The sequence below is a fragment of the Leuciscus leuciscus genome, assembly GCF_965113295.1.
Source record: "Leuciscus leuciscus genome assembly, chromosome: 14".
In the NCBI taxonomy this organism is placed as follows: domain Eukaryota; kingdom Metazoa; phylum Chordata; class Actinopteri; order Cypriniformes; family Leuciscidae; genus Leuciscus; species Leuciscus leuciscus.
The window spans coordinates 575,601-598,100 of record NC_138738.1 but is presented as its reverse complement, the minus strand read 5'-3'; the positions used below and the strand labels follow the sequence as shown (position 1 = coordinate 598,100).

The 22,500-nt window shown below is 40.8% G+C and overlaps 4 protein-coding genes across 7 annotated transcripts in view; 2 read left to right on the top strand and 2 right to left on the bottom strand.

Moving 5' to 3' along the window:
• LOC309474096 (TSC22 domain family protein 1) overlaps nucleotides 1-4,854 on the top strand; it is a 10,835-nt gene extending 5,981 nt beyond the window's left edge. The window contains exons 1-3 of one of the 2 annotated variants that reach the window (XM_082136427.1): nucleotides 1-1,878; nucleotides 2,119-2,170; nucleotides 3,127-4,854. The exon at nucleotides 1-1,878 is cut by the window's left edge and continues 48 nt beyond it. In XM_082136427.1, coding sequence (XP_081992553.1) covers nucleotides 1,577-1,878; nucleotides 2,119-2,170; nucleotides 3,127-3,363 — 591 coding nt within the window. In that variant the 5' untranslated portion in view covers nucleotides 1-1,576 and the 3' untranslated portion in view covers nucleotides 3,364-4,854. The remainder of the gene's footprint in view (nucleotides 1,879-2,118; nucleotides 2,171-3,126) is intronic. The other variant, XM_082136426.1, reaches the window with a different exon arrangement.
• Nucleotides 4,855-5,005: 151 nt separating this feature from the next.
• On the bottom strand, nucleotides 5,006-13,746 carry ccdc122 (coiled-coil domain containing 122). 3 transcript variants are annotated; one of them, XR_014197215.1, is made up of 6 exons: nucleotides 12,762-13,746; nucleotides 12,367-12,472; nucleotides 10,836-11,222; nucleotides 7,919-8,035; nucleotides 7,285-7,658; nucleotides 6,605-6,906 (listed from the first exon to the last, which is right to left on the bottom strand). XR_014197215.1 is itself a non-coding variant. In XM_082136546.1 (5 exons), exons 1-5 carry the CDS (start codon nucleotides 12,815-12,817, stop codon nucleotides 6,581-6,583), a joined length of 819 nt encoding a protein of 272 aa, XP_081992672.1. In that variant the 5' UTR covers nucleotides 12,818-13,746; the 3' UTR covers nucleotides 5,006-6,580. The 3 variants fall into 3 exon arrangements, 2 of the variants coding, with proteins under 2 accessions (XP_081992672.1, XP_081992673.1); XM_082136546.1 differs by lacking the exon at nucleotides 7,285-7,658 and having other exon boundaries at nucleotides 5,006-6,733; XM_082136547.1 differs by lacking the exon at nucleotides 6,605-6,906 and having other exon boundaries at nucleotides 6,928-7,658.
• Nucleotides 13,747-13,943: 197 nt separating this feature from the next.
• Nucleotides 13,944-19,986, top strand: mtrf1 (mitochondrial translational release factor 1). Its single transcript, XM_082136487.1, has 10 exons — nucleotides 13,944-14,033; nucleotides 14,119-14,510; nucleotides 16,607-16,695; nucleotides 16,769-16,850; nucleotides 16,934-17,041; nucleotides 17,334-17,506; nucleotides 17,786-17,903; nucleotides 19,020-19,156; nucleotides 19,339-19,437; nucleotides 19,820-19,986. Exons 2-10 carry the CDS (start codon nucleotides 14,207-14,209, stop codon nucleotides 19,907-19,909), a joined length of 1,200 nt encoding a protein of 399 aa, XP_081992613.1. The 5' UTR covers nucleotides 13,944-14,033; nucleotides 14,119-14,206; the 3' UTR covers nucleotides 19,910-19,986.
• Nucleotides 19,987-20,445: 459 nt separating this feature from the next.
• wbp4 (WW domain binding protein 4) overlaps nucleotides 20,446-22,500 on the bottom strand; it is an 8,442-nt gene continuing 6,387 nt past the window's right edge. Inside the window, exon 10 of the mRNA XM_082136483.1 lies at nucleotides 20,446-21,213. Within this exon, the coding sequence (XP_081992609.1) occupies nucleotides 21,012-21,213 (202 nt within the window). The 3' untranslated portion in view covers nucleotides 20,446-21,011. The remainder of the gene's footprint in view (nucleotides 21,214-22,500) is intronic.

The window sequence follows — 22,500 nt, the reverse complement described above, 5'->3', positions numbered from 1 at the left end:
CGTGCATTTATATTTTATGCATTTGGCAGATGCTTTTATCTAACGGGACTTACATTGCATTCTTTATTTGTATTGCACAAGCATGGTGGATCTCTGCTATATCAGCAGTTTAACTGCTCGTGTTTGATTAGACTCTTTCAGCTTTTCCTTCATTTATTTCTACATGATCAGAGCATTTTTATAATCGAACAAAAAAGAGCAGTGCATAATCTGTGTGAAATATCATCTGAGAACTAGAGATGCACCGATATGACAATTTTGTCCGATAATTCTTTATATTTGAAAGCCGATAACTGATATATCATTCAAATTTTTATATACTTTCTGAGAGCCTGATTACAAAAAATCAAGTCTCAACATTAAAAACCATGACCCAAACACACAATTATAACGTTCTCATTATGATTTTATCCAGCCGATATGACAGACTTGTGTTGCACTTCACTGTATTTTTATATTTTGAAGTGATTACAATCATATTTCAAGCAATTTAAAACCATCATGTTGAACAGTCGCATCTGAAGTGTCTCAGCTGGAGGAAATAATACATTATTGATCAGCTTTAATATATCGGAATTTTTTTGTAATCAGGACGATAACATTAAAAATGAACATATATTGATTGATCATAGCGATATAGTGGCCGATACATCGTGCATCGCTTCTGATTTGTGCGTGAGGTGTGTAATAAACTGATAGTGATGAAGTGCTGAGATGGACTCATGTCTGAGGCTCATTCTCTCCTCTGGGAGTTTGGCTTTTACATCCTGAACCAGTTGAGGAACTTTGGCTACTGTGAGATCTGTTGCAAGCGGACGTGGTTTTGGGAAAGGCCTTGTTTCTTTGTTCACTGGGATAGTTGTGCGGCGAACAAAATGTGTTGTTGAACAGCCTGATCTGATATCTGATCATGACCATTCATTCATTTCATCCTATGTGTGGCGATATGCATGATTTGCCATTTGTTTAACAAATTTTAAGTCACTATGAAATCAAAATTGGCTTATTTTTTTAATGGAATATTGCAGAATTTATTCTACATTATTTATCTTTGCACATCATTATTGTGTTAATAATCTTGAATCAGAATAACTCTTGCAGCTTCTCTTCTCTGATGACGAGGGCAGGGCAACCTGTCACTCACATGAGATCAGCCAATAGCAAACCATCCAATCAATTCCACACGGACACAATCAAGCCCCGCCCACATTTGTTCTTGTTCCTGAAGCGTTTCACTCGGATATACGGCATTATAGAGGAGAAAAGAACAGTGCAAATTCCCTTTCATGATGAGTTTAAAGATTACGAGGGCATAGGAATTAAAAAAAAATATATGATGTGCACAGATTAATAATTTATAATAAATACAGCAATATTCCATAAAAAATTAGAATGGTCTGTTTTGATTTCAAATGACTTAAAATAGTGTGATTCTGTAGTGTGATAGTGAACGTGGCGATATTATAATGATAGGCAGTGATTGTGATTTCAAACGCCCTCTCGTGTCGCTTCAGAAGCAGCAGCAGGAGGGGCGGGGCTCTGCATAGATTAGGCAAATAACCCGCGCTCTCAGCCAATGGCGTGCCGCCGTGCGCGGAGCCTGTTATTATGCAAACGCGCCCGTGGCTGCAGATTCTCTGATGTGAGTCTCTCATTCAGAGCCTTTGTGTCGAGATCACCGGCGCCGCACCGAATAAAGCACGAGAATGTGACATTTAGCGTGTGTTTCGCTTCTATTCGACGCGTTTATGGGCGGAATAGCATGAATTCTCCGTGTTACACGGTGGCGATGGATGTCGGTGTTTGTCAACTGAGGAGTTTTTCCATCTCGTTTCTGTCGTCGGTTCTGAGCTCGTCATCTGTCAGTCTCGGGAACAGGTGAATATGGAGATATTCATCATCATCATCATCATCATATGCTGAGCAGCGGGTGTAAATATGATGTAATGTAATAAGCGGAAAACCCCTCATCTGATGCTCGAGCCTTTCAGTTTCGATTGCCTGGAATCTTCTGCTTTATTGAAGACTAGATGTTATGCAACATCATCAGAACCGCGAATGAATGAATGAATGAATAAATGTGTTTCTTCCTCTTCTTTTCCTTCTCTTCTCCCGCAGTTCTTCAGGAGCCAGTGTAGTGGCCATAGACAACAAGATCGAGCAAGCCATGGTGAGTTCACATCGATGTTTCTCTCGGTTAAGATCATTATTCTGCTTCACTGCGCGTGAACATCATCTTTACATAACCTGCGATGACACAAAGACTTCTGACAGATTTAATAATGGAGTCACACTGCATTTAACACGCCTTTATAGGCGCTTGCTATGCATAATAATTGGGTTATTGTGTATGATAATGTCATATATGGACGTGGATTGTAATGTAATGACATGCATCTGTAATTTTCTCTGAAGGCAAGTTGGGAACAGTTTTTTGGAACTCCTCGTTTTTGTCGTGATGTTTCCCACAGTGTTTATATTGTGTGTGTGTGTGTGTGTGGAGCCTGTGGTTGTTGCTAGGCAAACACTGACACCGATGCCCTGAATAACTGAGCTGCTCCTCCCTCTGGATGAAGAACATTCTGTTCCTCTTTCTGACTGGATGCAAAGATTATATACAGGCAGAATCCCTGATCGAACGCTTGTAAATCTCAGAGTAAAGCTGTAGGTGATTTAGGGACTTTATTCTCACGGAAATATAAAACTGTGACTGAGAATTTCTATAAGGATTATATGTTTCTTGTCAAAATTATTTAGGTTTTGAAAATCCTCATCCGATCATGGCAAACTACTCTTCTGATTGGCTGTGATTTTTTTTTGATTTTTTTTTTAATTCAGTTGATTGTGAGTCTCCGCAATCTGAGTCTCCGCCCACACACTCTTCTGATTGGCTGTGATATTTGATTAATTTGATTGCGAGTGCAGTGCGCTTCCATAGACTCCGCCCACACGCTCTTCTGATTGGCTGTTATTTGTTTTTAATTTTGTGACTGGAATCTTGTGGCATCGCTTCGGGTTGTAATATGATTACATTTTGAGTCTCTAAAATGCATGTTTGAGGGTAGAAGTCGATCCTCTAGTGTACAGGAATGTGATTCTAATATTGAATACATCTTGTTCCTGCAGGACCTGGTGAAGAGTCACCTGATGTACGCGGTGCGTGAGGAGGTGGAGGTGCTGAAGGAGCAGATCAAGGAGCTGGTGGAGAAGAACTCTCAGCTGGAGCAGGAGAACACACTTCTGAAGAACCTGGCCAGTCCCGAGCAGCTGGCCCAGTTCCAGGCGCAGGTCCAGTCCGGTTCTCCCACCTCAGGGGCCCCGCCGGCCCCCACGCCCAACCCGGGCCCCGGGGCCACCGCGTGACGGACCCCGCCCACACTGTGAACGGACTCACGCATGAACATTCGCCACGCTCTGACTTCATCGCACACCTTGCTGTCAAACGTCACGCGTAAAGCGCTTCACCCGCCTCAGACAATCAGTGCTAACCGAGCCGGAGCTGAGCCGGAGCCGGGCCGAGCCGGAGCCACATTCTCCTCCTGTTTTTATGATGATTTCGTTACTGGTTTTACTTTGTTTGCCTTTTATTTTTGTTTTAGCTGTATTGAATAAATGAGCAATTTGTAGTCGACACACAAGACCAAACGAGGGCGAATGTGAACTTTGACCTCAGTGTTGTGGGAATCTGGGACTGTTCAGAGGCTCAAGTGTTTGTGTGTAAAAATAAAACGTGGGGCCATGAATCGAGTTTCACGATGAGAACGAAAACACACACACACACACACACACACACACACGGACTTCCTCACGGACGATTAAGTTATTTGCCTTACAGTCCATCGCTCTGCTCAGTGATCGTGACCCTTGACCTCACAGTACATGCATGTTTCCTTCAAACGATGTGACGTCATGCAGTTGCACATTGACTTTAATAAATGACCATGAAATGAAAGATGGTGTCCTGCTGCGCTCCTTCACACGGGAACAGACACCACTGGCTCTCTAGTAGCTGTCGGTCAGTCAGTGCTGCTAATGTTAATTCTGTGACCCAATCATGACCCCAAACACCTTTACATGACCTCAAGGCAAAGCAAAACCAGTGTATCTGTCATGCACTGTTCAGTTTTGAGGCCTATTTTAAAGTGTTCCTATTGTGCTCGAATGAGAAGAAGTGATTCTGAAACGAGTCGTCAGTAATTCAGTCTCTGCTGATCCTGCGTAGGTTTGTAACTCATTTGCATAATGCCAGCCTGTGGTGTTGATTGGCTGAGCAGCGTCTCTTAGCTCCGCCCTCAAACACTGTAGTGTATCTGAGACTGGGAGAGTTTGGTTCGTGTTGTTCATGTGGAGAAGACGCTGTTTTCTGAGATTGATACGGTAAAACCCACGCCATCGTTACTGTTCGTATCACTGTGATCAAGAGCTGAGATTCAGATATGATAATGAGCGTTTGCTTTCTGACCAATCACAGCAGAGCAGCTCTCAGAGAGGCGGAGCTTAGAGAGACTGAATCTTCAAACGAAGCGTTTCAGACACTGAGAGAAAAGAGCTGAAGCTGCAGTGGAGATTATGAGGAGATTAAAGTGTTATTGATCTTGGATGAATGTAAAACTATCCAAAACAAAATTACGAACATAAAAAAGTAGCATCATGGGGCAATTCAAGTGTCCATTTCATTGCACTTTATCTATTTGCGTCTGTAGATTTCAATCTTTAAAGGCTGTAAAATCTCCACTTCTGCAGCGTTACACACACCAGACTTTACAGTTTTATTAATATCTATATTCTGAATGGTTGTTCATTCAGCATCATCATCATAGAACATTGTACTTCTATAAACATGGTGAAAATGTATTTGTTTGTGTCTGTTTACAGTCTCTTCTGATTTATGAAGTGATAAAAAGAGAAATCCAGAATTTCCCCTCCGGAAAAACCTTTAATATTTTGACGAATCAAACAAGAATTAAGAATCTGGCTTCTGGAAAATGTATGTAAATGAGTGCATATTTAAATAAGATAATGCTTCGTTTGCATTTTTAAATGTAGCATTTAAGAGAGCATGAAATATAAATCAGCTGTCTTAATGTGCTGAAGTTGATGTATATATTAATTAGTCTTTTATTAGTCCTAAATAACTAAACATAGACATGAAGAAGCTAACTTTAGTTGTCTGACTGATGACTGATTCACACTCATGACATCATCCATCTAGTTGTTTGTTCTTCCACAGACGGACTATCAGTTACATCTCATCTTCAAGCCTGATATGTAATTATTGTAAGACAGTTCAATTTTTAAATGGAAGAGTTTATTGAACGTTTAGACAAAATATATTTTATTAAAGTTTCCTTATGTGTTTTATGTTGAGTATCATATTTGATCCATCAGGCTCATATCGTCTGATATAGTGAGAATATGCAGGAAAAACAGCTTTATTCTGAGGTCTGCTACAGATTCAGATATTTATATGAAATGCTGATGATCGTAATGTAAATAAACCGTACAGAAGATACTTATAAAACGCATGTAATATCGAGGCCGTATCAGATATGATGCTGTGGCTTTATAGGGTTAATATGTGTTGCTGATGGTCACTGGACTTCTGGTGTGACCTTTGACTTTAAGCCCCGCCCCATCTTCCCCACAGCAGCCAATCAGCAGCAGTGCTTGCTGAAGCATCTGAAGCCTTGTGTGTCTGAATGTGTTTCCTGTTTGATCGGAGCCCAACAGGAAGTTGCTCCTCACAGCCTGAAATGTTCTCCATCAGCAGTTCAGATTTATTCCACATTAACGATAAAGTGTTTGTTCAGCGGATGTGAAATGCAGGTTTCTCTGCTGATGATGTGAACGTTTGTGCAGAACATTATTTATACATCGTTTTGTTCTGAAAAACGTTTATTTGGACGTTCGTCTAACTTTTTTTTGTTTCAGAGAACATACAAATGTAACGTTTCTCATAATGTTTGAAGAACGGAATGTTCCCTTAATGTTCACATGACCAAGAAGATCGTCTGCATGTGTTGAACTTTCAGAGAACATTCAGAAGTAATGATTTCATAACTTAACGGGAACATTAGAACTGGGGTATGATGACTTTTGACCTACATTGTTTTCCACATAGATTTGAACAGGATATTTTGTGACAGTGATTCAGGAACATTCCCATCAACCAATCAGATCACGTCTGATGATGAAACACTTCCTGTTGAATGTTCATTTGGGGAGGTTTTATTGAACACTGCAAGTTTAAAATACTTCACAGTTCTTAATGACCTCAATCATTCCTATGAAAAATGATATTTTATTTATTTTGATTTGAACTCAGTGAACTAGTTCTGCTTTAACCTGCAGAGCTAGTTTCTAGTTACAAGTGCATTTAAATGCAAAACAAAATGCTGATGAAAAACATCTCACTAAGCACCTGTTTTAAAGGTTTACATGTATATGTGACGGCTAATAAACATTTAATGAATTTTCCCTGACCAAAAACAAAATTTTTCAGAATTTTAGAATGTTTTGGACCACAGAAAAGTGGGAAATGTTCCAAACACTAGTTTTGAGTGTGTACTTGTGTCACTGGTCAGTGCTGGTGTTCCTCCAGGCGAGTCCGCAGATCGCGCAGCTGCTGCTCCAGGTGTGTGACGTCACTGCGCAGATGCCAGTGTCCCGACTGGGCCTTCATCAGCTGACTGCGCAGACGCTTCAGGACCGCCTCACATCTGCGCTGCTCAATCTGAGCACAGAAACTCCAGTCAAGTCTCCTTCATTTATACAGCGCTTTTACAACACAGTGTTTCAAAGCAGCTTTACGGAGATAACAGGAAAATAATGCAACGAAACATCACGAGGATCACGTTTGAATTCGTCTCGTAATCGATGAGGTTTGCATCATTTTCCTGTTTATGACTGTTAAAGGGTAACTAAACCCTAAACCAAGTTTTTTTAGTTAATGATCTGTAAGAATGGGGCTTTATTAGCGCTGTTCATTGATTCAAGTAGTTTTTTTGACATTTGTGTTTAAAGTGTTTTAATTTTACAAAATATGGTGTAAAAACGTCTGAGTGCTGCCCTCTTCAGGTTGAACAGTGGCTACTGCAGTTGAATTTTCCTATTGGAAGTTGTGGTACCCTCTGACGTCAGGGAGTACCAGCTAACCACGCCCTTGCCTGCAGAGAGATACGTCACAGATGCACGCCCCCTCTCCACTGGGCTCTGCCTACTTTTCCAGCATTTTTCAAATATTGCCAGTGGGTGGAGTCAGGCTCTGACCAGGGGTTTAGTTACCCTTTAATTTGATGAGGGCAATTTGTAAAGAAAGACTCGCCTGCGCACATATATATGCAAATGCACATATCTATAGACTAAACACGTTATACGCATGTGCGCCGTCAGCGTTCTCACAGGTTCACGTTTTTGAAGTTTTCACAGAGATGATCACGCTTTTAAAAATGTTCACCGTTTGCACCAGAACCTGTGTCAGAGTGTGTGTTCTCCAGCTCCAGAGTGTGTGTTCTCGAGCTCCAGAGTGTGTGTTCTCCAGCTCCAGAGTGTGTGTTCTCGAGCTCCAGAGTGTGTGTTCTCCAGCTCCAGAGTGTGTGTTCTCGAGCTCAAACACGGTGTGTGAATGAACGGCCAGAACACATTAAAGTTTCTGTTTCCTGTGAGAACGGTGTGTGTTAGCGGCCGCTAAGTTAATAACTAATGATCTTTACAACGGAAGTGAATCAATCAAAACTAACTTTATCTGGACAATAACTTTATTCTAGATCTGCTGTAAAGCCTAATCTCTGTTACTGTAATCTCCTGTTATCACTGTAAAGCTGCTGTGAAACTCTGTATTGTTAAAGCGCTGTATAAATGAAGGAGACTCGACTGACGCTGCTATGGATCGGTCTGTACTGTATAAAGCTCGGTTTACCTCGATCTCTCTTCTCAGCTGTGTGTGTGTTCGCTGTTCCTCCTCCAGTTGAGCTCTCCTCTCCTTCAATGTCCGTCTGCCGTCGTGAATATTCACCTTAAGAAAGTCAATTTCCTTCTGGAAAAATCCAAACAAACAAAGCATGAAGTTTCCATCCACCTATTTTATGCTCATTTTGGAGTACATAAAAACACACGCTCAACTGAGGCTGATGATGTTTGTATCTGATAAGAAGACATGCGCATAAACTATGATGGAAACACATTTACTGAATAAATCCCTCAATAAACTCATGTGACTTTGGCTCAGCGTCAGCTGTGACTGGATAACTGAACAGGCGGACCAATGGCGTCGCAGCGTCTCTAATGTTGGTTTGGTGTTTCTGAAACGCGAGTGGAAGTGTGTGATCAGAATGATGTGGTTTAACTCCCTCCAGAAGCGTCTCACACACACGAGTGTGTTCCCGAACACCAGCATCCGAACGCCAGAGAACATGACAGCGTTTACTGTGTTTCGTCTGACGCTCGAGACACACTCGTTTATGATGGAGGAAAAAAAGAGTAAGATAGGAGAAACTTACAGTTTATTACTGATATTTAGTGACGGTTTTGAGCACATGGGATGGAAACGCAGTATGTGAGTACCTTTTATGATTGTCGGATGCACTTTTATGATGGATAGATGCACTTTTATGATGGACAGATGCACTTTTATGATGGACAGATGCACTTTTATGATGAATAGATGCACTTTTATGATGACAGATGCACTTTTATGATGGACAGATGCACTTTTATGATGACAGATGCACTTTTATGATGGACAGATGCACTTTTATGATGGACAGATGCACTTTTATGATGACAGATGCACTTTTATGATGGACAGATGCCAGGGCTCTACAGTGCGCCCATTTCACTCGCACATGCGAGTAAATATTTCGGCGTGCGAACGTGAAAAAATATTTGGGCGCACTCGTGCGAGTGACACAGCATTTTTCTATAGAAACAGCTGCAAATACATCATCATGAGGAGGGGCAGAGTAGGACACTATATTACCGGGAGATCAGTTATTTAGGCCTAAATCTTCAGTAGCTAGCAGAGCATATGAGCGGAGTGGAGCGGTGAGAATCTCCGCTCATCGCTCATGGAACTGTTCACCCCCCCGCTCAAAGCTACATCAGGCCGCTCCGCTCATTATCGCTCAGCGCTCAACGCAGTTTGCTTCGCGCTCCACTCAAATCGCCCCCCGCTCGCTCCAAAAAAAGGAAAAAAATCTACATGTAGGCTATATCACTTGTAGCGGTCCCCAACCTTTTTTGCGTCACGGACCGGTTTAATATCAGACAATATTTTCACGGACCGGCCAAGGTGTGGCGGATAAATACAACAAAATAAAATGATACGAACGGCATAAAAAATGGGGTATTTTTTTTAAATAGCCTATAATAATAAACGTGAATCCAATATGTGTAGGCCATACTAGCAACTTTATTAGCAGCGTCCTCTAACATCGCGCCTAAAGACAACTGAGAAAGTCTGAACACAAACAAAATGCCCCCAAAAGAAAAAAATCTCCATGTTTTCGGTGCTGATGCGTTCATGTAACATGTAGGCCTAAGGGTGGCACTGCCAATAACGCACCTAAAAGCTGTCACAGCGAACCGGCAAAATATAGCAGGAGACATTTTAATTGTTTACTAATAAACAATTTTTTTTATGTCTGTGTCGGCTGGAAAGATGCTGACTCGCGATCTTCGCAGTATTGAACGCCCCAGAGAGAAATGCACATTTCATACGGATTACATAAGAGAGTAGTCTGTTTTCTTTAGTTTTGAATTGTTCTGTTTAAAAGTAGACATTTCAGGCTTTATATACATGTCTCAGGTCTGTCAGGCAAGTAGGCTATACGCTGAGTTTCGGTTCATTTATGAGACAAACTCCAGGTTCACCCGCCGGCGCCTTCGTGTCGTGATTATCTATTTTCTAATATATTTACTTATTTATTAAATCCAGACAATTGGTTGATGAAACACTGATCAAAATTAAGATACAATTAATACAAAACGAAATTAAATTTAAAGACAGGCTTTGTGCTTTCTGTTTGAGGTCTCAGTGAATGTTTTAAAGCAGTCTTTTAGTGCCGCTGTCAGAGCGCTCACGTCCGTAACGGAGAACTGTCCCATCTGTAACATTGTTTTTTTTTTTTTTTGTGAAATAAATTTCTAAATAAATGCGACTTATAGTCCAGTGCGACTTAGGCTATGCCTATATATGTTTTTTCTTCTTCATGGCGCATTTTTTGACTGATGCGTGGCGTGAGCGGAGCGGAATTGGAGTGGGAAATAGGGCGACGCTCCGTCCTTTTGAAATTGCCGCTCTGCGCTCTGTCCAAGATCCGCTCGCTCCCGCTCCACTCCGCTCACATGCTCTATAATGATAAACTTATACAACAAAAATGACTGTGCCCCCAAATATTTGTCTGTGCTCCTAAATTTTTTTATTTAGGCGCACCAGTGCTCCTTGTTCAAAAAGTAAGTGTAGAGCCTTTTATGATGGATAGATGCACTTTTATGATGGATAGATGCACTTTTATGATGGATAGATGCACTTTTATGATGGATAGATGCACTTTTATGATGGATAGATGCACTTTTATGATGGACAGATGCACTTTTATGATGGACAGATGCACTTTTATGGACTTCAAAACAGAAACGATCATTCACTGCCATTATAAAGCTTGGAAGAGCCAGGACATGTTTTAATATAACTCTGATTGTGTTCGTCTGAAAGAAGTTGAGGGTGAGTAAATCATGGGCTAATTTTCATTTTTGGGTGAACAATCCCTTTAAGCAGTGTGTGTGTGTGTGTGTGTGTGTGTGTGTGTGTGTGTGTGTGTGTGTGTGTGAGAGACCTGTGTCTGGCGGACTGCGCTGCCGGCTGGGTTCTGCAGATCCGTCTTCATCTCCTCCAGAACACACACCTCTTGCTGTTTCTGATGGAGCTCCTGATGGACGAGAGCTCGAGTCTCCTGCGCCGACACCGCGGACCGGAACCCGTGAGTCTCTGCTCGATACGAGCCGAACTCCATCAGCTGCTCCCGCATCCGCTCCCGCTGCTCCTCGATGGAGTGTGTGAGCCGCAGGGTCTCCAGCAGAACCGCCTCGATGTGTGTGTTCAGACTGATGATGCCGCTGCGGATCCGGTCCGTGTCGCAGTGAACGACGCTGAGCTGCTTCTCCTTCAGACTCAGAGCAGAACACACACACTCGCAGCTCCGATCCGCTTCCACCAGAGACGCCTGCAGGAAACACACACACACACACACACACACACACACACGGATCATTCGCTTTGAGGGAGTAGGACCAGTGTGTGTGCGTTTAAGTCTTGTTTTATTGTATTTTATGTTTGTATGTTGATTTATCGGTGCACATCATTATTGTGTTAATAATCCTGAATCAGAATATCTTCCTCTTGCAGCTTCTGGTGCCGTTTGGACTTTCATTCATTTCCAGGATATGAATTCTTGATATCAACAATGACATTATCACTTGCAGAAATACTCATTATTGATATCAACAATTGAATTTCAACTAGTAAAAACAATAATTCTTGATATCTGTAATTGTATATTCAATAGTGAAACGTCACCATAGGCTGCCATTCAAATTCAATTGTTGATATCAAGAATAGACATTTGCACTAGTAACTAGGCAAAAATAAAGGTTTTTACTAGTGAGAATTGTATTTCTGATAATGTGAAATTGGAATTTCAACTAGTAAGAAATCAATAAACTGAGATAATGTGAGAAATGTTGAAGGTGTCTGAATAAATTTAGGTTTGACTGTAAATCCAGGATAGTATGTGAGAGAAAGTGAGTGAGTGAGTGAGTGAGTGTGTGTGTGTGTGTGTGTGTGTGTGTGTGTGTGTGTGTGTGTGTGAGAGAGAGAGAATGAGTGAGTGTGAGAGTGAGTGTGTGTGTGTGTGTGTGTGTGTGTGTGTGTGTGTGTGTGTGTGTGTTGTGTGTGTGTTGTGTGTGTGAGAGAGAGAGAGAGAGAGTGAGTGAGTGAGTATGTGTGAGAGTGAGTGTTGTGTGTGTGTGTGTGTGTGTATGTGTGAGAGAGAGAGTGAGTGAGTGAGTGAGTGAGTGAGTGAGTGAGTATGTGTGAGTGTGAGAGAGAGAGAGTGAGTGAGTGAGTATGTGTGAGTGTGAGAGAGAGAGAGAGAGTGAGTGAGTGAGTGAGTGAGTATGTGTGAGTGAGAGAGAGAGTGAGTATGTGTGAGTGTGAGAGAGAGAGAGAGAGTGAGTGAGTGAGTATGTGTGAGAGAGAGAGTGAGTGAGTATGTGTGAGTGTGAGAGAGAGAGAGAGAGAGAGAGAGAGAGAGAGAGAGAGAGAGAGAGAGAGAGAGAGAGAATGAGTGAGTGAGTGTGAGTGTGTACCTGTAGCGCGTGTAGCTGCTGCTGCGCGTCTCTCAGCTCCCGCGCTCGCGTCGCGCCCTGATGAAGAACCTCCTGTAACGCGTCATTCAGAGGAAAGTCCTGCTGTCTGAACACAACAAACGGGGCTGTGCTCATTACGAACTCATACTTAATTATCTTAATGTAAAGTGGCCTGAGGAATCAGAAACGAATCAGTCGTCTGAACGGTTGATTTCTGTCAGTAAAGCGTCAAATGCTGTCGACTGAAAGTGGCGTCGACAAAAGCGAGCTAACTGGTTATCAAACAATACTTTTTTTACAGTCTATGAAAAATACATACACAATTTCGCATTTTTCTCTTTGATCAGATGAGAATGTACTACATTTTACTCAGAAACATAGCGGATAAACTTTACCTGTGATTGCCCATCATGACGGCGGGAAAACGGATGACGGAGGTGCGCATGCGCATTAAGGCCAATAACGTTATTTAGTATCGTTGAAAGGTCAAGTTTTCGTAATTTTGTTGTTTTTATCATTTTTATATATTTTATTTTATGTAGTTTTAATTAATTGTTTTAGTTGTTTTAGTGCTTCAAATTAAACCAAACACAAACGTTTACTGACACATATAAACCTCATTGGTTTTATTGGTTCTTGCTCACGCAGCACTTTTGAGTTTCTGTTTTAATAAACCTGGCATTGTACACTATGAATATTGTTGTCTGTGTGATGAATTGATTTTGTTCTTTGGATAAATGTAGATGTTATAATTGAGCTGACAGAGTGTAATGCTTAACTCTGTTATGCTTAACAGTTATTTTCAAATAAACATTCAAGAACATTATCTTGTGAGGAAGGAATGTTTTAATAATGTTATTTTGTAACCTAACCTTATAAATAACGTTCTAATTATGACATGAAAACTGGACATTTTAACATTTTAGAAACATTTCACGTTAATGTTCCCACATGGTTTTTGGAACAAAAAGGGGAAAAAATGTCAGAATTACGAGAGGAAAAAAGTCAGAATTCTTACTTAAAAAGTCGCAGTTACCTTTGATATTTTTTATTCCCTGGCGTGAAATAAACGTCCATAATTTAAATAACACTACAAGAGTAAATACAACTCTTCATAAATGTTCTGATGTCCAACAGTGACTTTTAAGAACAAAATATATCCTCAGCTTTTTTGGATTCCTATATTACACTCATGTAGACTACACATCCCATGAGCCAACGCGCTGGGGACGTTTCCTGTCAAACAGCACCATGTGATGTTCCTGGGTTTCTCCTCCAGGGGTCGCTGAAATCTCATTTCATTTCTGTTTTAATAGAAAAGTTTATACGACAGCAAGTAATTTTGTTTCAAACTAACTAATATGATTTAGCAAACAAAATGGAAATCATCACCTGCAATCTATAATAATAATAAAATAAAATAAATAAATTCAATGAATCGTCGAGAACCGGTAATCTCAAACGACTGTGATTAGTCCATCCTGAGCAACGCTGAGAAAAGTAACGGCTATCACAACAGCTAACATTGTGTCTGACCAATCAGAGACAGCACCGGCTACGAAGCCACGCCCTCTAAACAAATCGGTTTCCTTTTTTCTGTGGCCATGCGTGTGCGTGTGCTTGTGCTTCATTGACCTTTACTTTCATAGAGAGATGACCAGTAAATGGTCAGTTATCATGACAAAATAAACCTTTAATAGCCAGCTGGAGTGATTTATTAACAGATTCTCCATTAATATGTTTTCACTGCAGTGGTTAGCTTGCTGCTAGTAAATGCTAAAGCAGCCCTACTGCCCTAGACTGAACGACAACAGTGGATTGATGCACCGGGATCGTGCTGATGTCGGCGGCTCTGATACGGATCCTGAGGCGCGTTTCGCCTCGTCTTCAAACTGTGAGAATCTGCAGATCAAACAGCCACAAAACTGAGGATTTCCTGAAGAACGAGGCGGTTCAGAGACGCATTAAACGTGTGATGGACGAGCAGAAGAGTATCACAGCTCGTCTAGAGAGAGGACAGATGACGGAGTCTGACAGGAGAGCTTTAAACCAAACACTAGTGGAAGCGTCGAGGGTCATTAACGCGTTTGAGAAAACTCAACTAGCCCTCAGAGAACTGGCAGAGATACAGACTCTCATTCACAGTGAGTGTTTCTTCCCAGCATCACTCTAACAGACTGTACTAACACTACCAGAGATAACTAACCCCAACTCTACCTGATAATCAACATTAACAGATAATTAACCCGAACTCTACCAGATAATTAACCCCAACTCTACCAGATAATCAACATTATCAGATAATTAACCCTAACTCTACCAGATAATTAACCCCAACTCTACCAGATAATTAACCCCAACTCTACCAGATAATCAACATTATCAGATAATGAACCCTTACTCTACCAGATAATTAACCCCAACTCTACCAGATAATCAACATTATCAGATAATTAACCCTTACTCTACCAGATAATTAACCCCAACTCTACCAGATAATTAACCCCAACTCTACCAGATAATCAACATAATCAGATAATTAACCCTTACTCTACCAGATAATTAACCCCAACTCTACCAGATAATTAACCCCAACTCTACCAGATAATCAACATTATCAGATAATTAACCCTAACTCTACCAGATAATCAACATTATCAGATAATTAACCCTTACTCTACCAGATAATCAACATTAACAGATAATTAACCCTAACTCTACCAGATAATTAATCCTTACTCTACCAGATAATCAACATTATCAGATAATTAACCCTTACTCTACCAGATAATCAACATTAACAGATAATTAACCCTAACTCTACCAGATAATTAATCCTAACTCTACCAGATAAAAAACATTATCAGATAATTAACCCTTACTCTACCAGATAATTAACACCAACTCTACCAGATAATCAACCTTAACAGATAATACATTTACATTTACATTTATTCATTTAGCTGATGCTTTTATCCAAAGCGACTTACAATTGCTATATATGTCAGAGGTCGCACGCCTCTGGAGCAACTAGGGGTTAAGTGTCTTGCTCAGGGACACATTGGTGTCTCACAGTGGATTCGAACCCGGGTCTCTCACACCAAAGGCATGTGTCTTATCCATTGCGCCACCACCACCCCTATAAATAAAATAAACCCTTACTCTACCAGATAATCCCTTACTCTACCAGATAATCAACATGATCAGATAATTAACCCTTACTCTACCAGATAATTAACCCTTACTCTACCAGATAATCAACATTAACAGGTAACTAACCCCAACTCTACCAGATAATTAACCCTTACTCTACAAGATAATCAACATTAACAGGTAACTAACCCCAACTCTACCAGATAATTAACCCTTACTCTACAAGATAATCAACATTAACAGATAATTAACCCTAACTCTACCAGATAATTAACCCTAACTCTATATATACCCTTTAAAGAGTACAGATTGTTTCAAAGCAGCTTCACGCTAATAAAAAAATCAATGATGCAAACTCGATGATGCCACATAACTGAGAAAAAAGTGTGCTTTGGTAAATCATAATGATGACAAAAATGTGAAGTCATAATTTCGATTTTGTCTATAATTTTGACTTATTTCATATTTTCGACTTTCATCTCATAATTATGACTGTCATAATATTGACTTTTTTATCTCATAATTGATTGTCATCAACTTTTTATCTCATAATCAGACTTTTAACCTCATAATTGATTGTCATATCAACTTTTTTCTCATAATCGTGACTTTTTGTCGCAATTTCGATTTAGTATGTAATAATTATGACTTTTTGTCATAATTTCAATTTAGTATATCATAATTTCCAGTTTTTTAATACTGTCATAATTTTGACGTTTTATCTCAATTATGACTTAGTATGTAAATAATTTTGACTTTTTGTTATAAATTTGATGTAGTTTGTCGTAGTAATTGAATAACAGTGTCAGGTGAATTGTGACAGGCGCTGATCTGAGAATCCGCTCTCCAGAAGACAGAAGTGTTCTCCATATTCTCAGTGTTCTCCATATTCTCAGTGTTCTCCATATTCTCAGTGTTCTTCATTTGTTCTTCATGTGTTCTTCATGTGTTCTTCATGAGTTCTTCATGTGTTCTTCATGTGTTCTTCATGAGTTCTTCATGTGTTCTTCATGAGTTCTTCATGTGTTCTTCATGTGTTCTTCATGAGTTCTTCATGTGTTCTTCATGTGTTCTCCATGTGTTCCAGACACCAGTGCTGAAGATCAGCAGATGCTCGAGCTCCTGCGAGAGGAACATGAAGAGCTGAGCAGAAGAGTAAAGCAGCTCAATACGAAGGTTTGGACGATTCCTTCACTCGTCCATCAGGAACGGTGTCAGGAGAAAGTCAGATGTTGTTTTCCCGTTGCAGCTGATGGAGATGATGGTTCCCGTCGAGGATCTGGACCACAGGAGTGTTGTGCTCGAGGTCGCATCGGGACGGACCACTGGAGGTTTGATCACGTTCCCGTCAGACACCAGAGGTTCGCTGACGTGTGTGTGTGATGTGTGTGTGTGTGTGTGTGTGTGTGTGTAGGAGACATCTGCCAGCAGTTCACGCGAGAGATCTTCGATATGTACCAAGGCTTCGCCTGCTATAAACACTGGGACTTTGAGGTCTGCAATTACACTCCGGCAGATTACGGTACGCCTCACTCGTCCACCGGCACAGGGGTCCTCACACTCAACTGAACCAGACCATTAAAGTAGTTAATATTATGAAATAATTTATAATTATTTATAGTAATAATACATATATAGTAATAATTACGAAATATGAGTTAATTATGAAATATTAATATAGAGTTATTAATCTATTAAATAAAAATAAATAAAAAGTATTTGTTTTTAATCTATTAAATAGATTAAATTAGAGTAAAATGTAATTAAAAATGTAATTAAAATGAATAAAATAGTTATGTGTGTGTGTGTGTCAGGAGGGCTTCACCATGCCGCCGTCAGGATCTCGGGGGACTCAGTGTTTCGCTGGCTGAGGTTCGAGGGAGGGACTCATCGAGTGCAGAGGATTCCTGAAGTCGGTCTGTCGTCACGTATGCAGCGGATCCACACGGGAACCGTGACGGTTATAGTTCTGCCGCAGCCACGCGAGGTCCGTTGTGATGCAGTTTTTAATTAATCATAATTAATCATAATTGACATTTCTTTTTCTTGCAGGAATAACATTCATATGCTTTTGAATCCTAAATGTTTTCAAACCACTCAGTCAGTGTGTGTGTGTGTGTGTGTGTGTGTGTGTGTGTGTTATAATTATCAGTTTAATTTTGCAGGTGTCAGGGACACTCTAACACACACTCGATTGCTGCTCAGCTGCGTTGTGCTTGTGTGTGTGAGTTTGTTCTGATGTGTGTGACGTGTAATAACTCTGCAGGTGGACGTTCACATCGCGGCTAAAGACCTGCGTATCGACACGTTCAGGTCTCGCGGCGCCGGCGGACAGAGCGTCAACACCACCGACAGCGCCGTACGCGTGGTTCACCTGCCCACAGGTGCGGGTTATGATGACACAGGGTTATGATGACACAGGGTTATGATGACACAGGGTTATGACACGACACAGGGTTATGACACGACTATGACACGACACAGGGTTATGACACAACACAGGGTTATGATGACACAGGGTTATGACACGACACATGGTTATGACACGACTATGACATGACACAGGGTTATGACACAACACAAGGTTATGATGACACAGGGTTATGACACGACACAGGGTTATGACACGACACAGGGTTATGACACGACTATGACACGACACAAGGTTATGACACGACACAGGGTTATGACACGACTGACACGACACAGGGTTATGACACGACTATGACACGACACAAGGTTATGACACGACACGGTTATGACACGACTGACACGACACAGGGTTATGACACGACACGGTTATGACACGACTATGACACGACACAGGGTTATGATGACATAGGGTTATGACACGACACAGGGTTATGACACAACACAGGGTTATGACACGACACAGGGTTATGATGACACAGGGTTATGACACGACACAGGGTTATGACACGACTATGACATGACACAGGGTTATGACACAACACAAGGTTATGATGACACAGGGTTATGACACGACACAGGGTTATGACACGACTATGACACGACACAAGGTTATGACACGACACAGGGTTATGACACGACTGACACGACACAGGGTTATGACACGACTATGACACGACACAAGGTTATGACACGACACGGTTATGACACGACTATGACACGACACAGGGTTATGACACGACACGGTTATGACACGACTATGACACGACACAGGGTTATGACACAACACAGGGTTATGATGACACAGGGTTATGACATGACACAGGGTCTGAAAGAAGAATGTCATAAACACCTAGGATGAGTTGAGTTTGAGTAAATCATGGGCTAATTTTCAGTTTTGGTGAACTATCCCAGTAATATTACTGATTTGACTGCATCAGATGAGAACAAAACTGAACTGATCTGAATAACGACACTTTTGCCTCTTTACAGCTGAATTTGCATCACTGATTCTACTATTGTCCTGTTTCCCACGGTGAGTCTGGACTCAGTTTATCTTCTGTGTTCAGGAACGGTCGCTGAGTGCCAGCAGTTTCGCTCTCAGCTGAAGAACCGCGACACGGCGCTGCGTGTTCTCCGAGCGCGACTGTACCAGTGCATCATGGGACAGCAGAGAGAGCAAACACACAGCGCTCGCAGACAACAGGCCAGTTCACCAATCCAGCCCAACACAACTGATGACATCACTCATTTTGCTTCTTGACTGAAGAATGTTTTGATATCTGTGCTGGAAAACGAGACCCTGAGGAACAGCATCATTGTTTGCAGTGCAGGGTTTGATATTAACATCTATAAAGACTTTTAATAACATGTGTTTGTGTGTCTCAGGTGGGCTCTCGATGTCAGTCGGACAGAATACGCACTTACAACTTCAGTCAAGATCGAGTGACGGACCACAGGATTGGTCATGTGACGCGTGACATCAAGGTAACATGTTTTAAAACTACAGATCATAAACTAAGCATTTAAATATCATCTTAAAAATACATATTATTGGCAGATATTGATCTGTATATGCATTTTCAGTATCTGCTATACTGGTATAAAGATCTCATTGATTTACAATCATCAGAATGTCATATAAATATCAGGTTCTGCAGAAAACAGGGTATTTTTGCTCAATTTCACTCTGAATAAAATGAGTTTTTTCCTCCATATTCTCACTATATCAGACTATAGGAGCCATAAAAGCCTGAAGGATCAAACATGATACTCAACATAAAACACATTTTTATATTTCATGTAAAGATTCAATAACATTTAAAAAGATATGCCAGGCTTTACAGGGTTATATGTGTGTTGTTTGCAGGGTTTCTTGCGGGGCGGTGAAGATCTGGAGGATCTGATCCGGATCCTTCAGGAGAAACACGACCTGCTCAAACTCGACGACATCAGCTGATCCACACACACGTCCTCACATTGTCTCTGTTCTGTACATATTTCCTGTCATTAAACTATATTCTATATGTATAACAAGCAGCTTCATGTCTCTCCTCATTAATACAGTCCGTCCAGTAAAAGCTAAAGCTCAAACATCAACATTCAGCGTTAAAAATAAGACTAAGATATGCAAGAATGACTGATCACTGCAGGTCACATGACAATCAGCCTTCAGTCAGACTGTTAATGTTTACATGTTAATGTCTTATATTGAGCTGAGTGATATTATGGCATATATTTTGTTGAGTATGTATCATTATGTGAGTAAAAGTTGTATACATACAACTTCAGTTTTCATTTTGTGGAGTTCATCATGAGACGGCTGTAATAGTGTTGATGTGGGTGTGGAGAGCGACTATCAACTCGATATCGAGGCATTGAGCCTATCAGACGCTCACAGAAACACTCCTGATGACACGCTATCACCAAAACACACGTATTCAGGCTGAATCATGTAGAGACGGGACAGAAATGAAAGAAACTGTAGAGCAGAAACAAAGTTTGTTGCATTATTTTCCTGTTATCACTGTAAAGCTGCTTTGGAACAGTCCGTGTTGTAAAAATACAATAACAACTAAAAAACCTAAACTAAAGCACAGGAAAGGAACTGGAATTATGTCATTTTAATGTAAAAAGTTTTAATGTCATTTGAGGAGAATGTCGTGAGCAATGAAAGTCTCGATTCCTCTGTAAGACATTAAGTGGTAATTAAACTATGGCTTTAATTCTTCAAAGCCAAATTACAAATATTCTAAAGCACTCACGCCACAGCATGGAAGCTCGTTTCTGCCATGGAATACATTTTCATCTTACAATTGTGAGTTTATATCTTGTGAGAAAAGTTACAATTGCACAATTGTTTATTCCGTGTTTCAAACTAGCTTCCACACACCAGACATCATCACTGAAACACTCAGAAGCAAAACTGATTCCTGGAAATATTCACAAAAAAAAGGTATTTTAAGGCAGTTAAAACGTCGCCTGCCAACAATTTATAAAATACAAAAAATTCTAAAGCGAAGAAGCTGTGAAGACTCGTCTCAGTCTGTAGTGGAGAAGCTCTACTCGTCCTTCCCTCTCTGCCGGAGGATCCTGGATTTGCCGTTCTCGGTTTTCCTCTTCCTGAAAGTGGTTCCGGCGCTGTCTTCGGGCCCCAGAGACGTGATGGTGCGCTCCTTAAACGGGGGCCGGGGCTCCGGGGGGGCGACGGATGGAGCCGGAGCGAAACTTTCCACCTGAGGAAGCTGAAGATCCACCTTCTCACTGCAGACGAGCACACACACACACACACACACACACACACACACACACACACACACACACACGTCAAGTCAAGTCTCCTTCACTTATACAGCACTTTACCAATATAGATGTTTCACAGCGACAATAGGAGATTACAGTAACAGAGATTAGGCTTTATAGCAGCTCTAGAATGAAGTTATTGTCCAGATAAAGTTAGTTTTGATTGATTCACTTCCGTTGTAAAGATCATTAGTTATTAACCTTGTTAGTTATCACCTTGGATCCTGTTTCAGAGTGTGTGTTCTCGAGCTCCAAACACTGTGTGTGAATGAACGGCCAGAACACACTAAAGTTTCTGTTTCCTGTGAGAACGGTGTGTGTTAGCGGCCGCTAATTTAATAACTCATGACCTTTGCAAACAAACCCTAACACTACAATTTATATTGTTAAAAGCACTATATAAATGAAGGAGACTTGACTTGACATCTCTGATGTTTTTTGCTGACATTACAAAAAGTAACGTCCTAAACGTCAAACGTTTATGAAACAGAAGCAGCATCAGATATTTTCTTCTATATTGTGACGTACATTCGAGTGTAACGGGACTTGGTTGTGTGCATCAGTTGCTGATTGGATGTTGAGATGTGGGCGTGGCACTCAGAAGTGTATGCAGATGAGCGTGAGCTTGTAGGGGCGGAGCTTAATCGCACTAAACGATTGGAGAATCCTGCATACGTCACCAGAAGATTCAGTTACGACAGTCTGATTAAACATTACAAGGTCAAAAAAATAAAATAAGATGAAACATGCGCAAATGAATCGTTCATAATAAAATCAATAACGTATTTAGAAAATAGATTCTAAATGCGTGTTATAGATTTAAAAAATAGTGGATTTGCATTTCATGCCAACTTTAAATGTATTAATATTTAGGCATGACCCAAGGAATCTATTAATTCTCATGATTTTAGGCCAAACTGTTCAGAAGTTATAAGCATTTCTCCTGACCACTAGGTGGCACTGTGCTGAAACTGAGCAGGTTTTCTCAGGTCATGGTTGTCATAACACACACCAAGTTTGGTCAGAATGTGCTGAAGTGTTGCGGAGATATAGCATCATATCCATTTTGACGTGCTCTTCGTTCACACGTTATTTCGAGAACGATTTGATGAATCATTTTTTGTTGGCAAAAAGTTTGAAAAAGTCATTTTTTTGGAAAATTCAAAACGGCGGAAAAATTCAATGACAGAAAATGACATCATGGGGTGCAATCGAATCATCTTGAGCCAAGGAATCAGAGGAAACGTT

Excerpts from the sequence above, each read along its gene's own strand:
- mtrf1 (XM_082136487.1), top strand. The coding sequence starts at position 14,207 with ATGTCGGCGGCTCTGATACGGATCCTGAGGCGCGTTTCGCCTCGTCTT. Across the intron at positions 14,511-16,606 it reads GATACAGACTCTCATTCACA|ACACCAGTGCTGAAGATCAG; the intron begins GTGAGTGTTTCT and ends CATGTGTTCCAG. Across the intron at positions 17,904-19,019 it reads CGTGGTTCACCTGCCCACAG|GAACGGTCGCTGAGTGCCAG; the intron begins GTGCGGGTTATG and ends TTCTGTGTTCAG.
- ccdc122 (XM_082136546.1), bottom strand. The coding sequence starts at position 12,817 with ATGCGCATGCGCACCTCCGTCATCCGTTTTCCCGCCGTCATGATGGGC. Across the intron at positions 8,036-10,835 it reads GCGCAGTCCGCCAGACACAG|AAGGAAATTGACTTTCTTAA; the intron begins GTCTCTCACACA and ends GGATTTTTCCAG. Across the intron at positions 6,734-7,918 it reads AGCTGAGAAGAGAGATCGAG|ATTGAGCAGCGCAGATGTGA; the intron begins GTAAACCGAGCT and ends TTCTGTGCTCAG.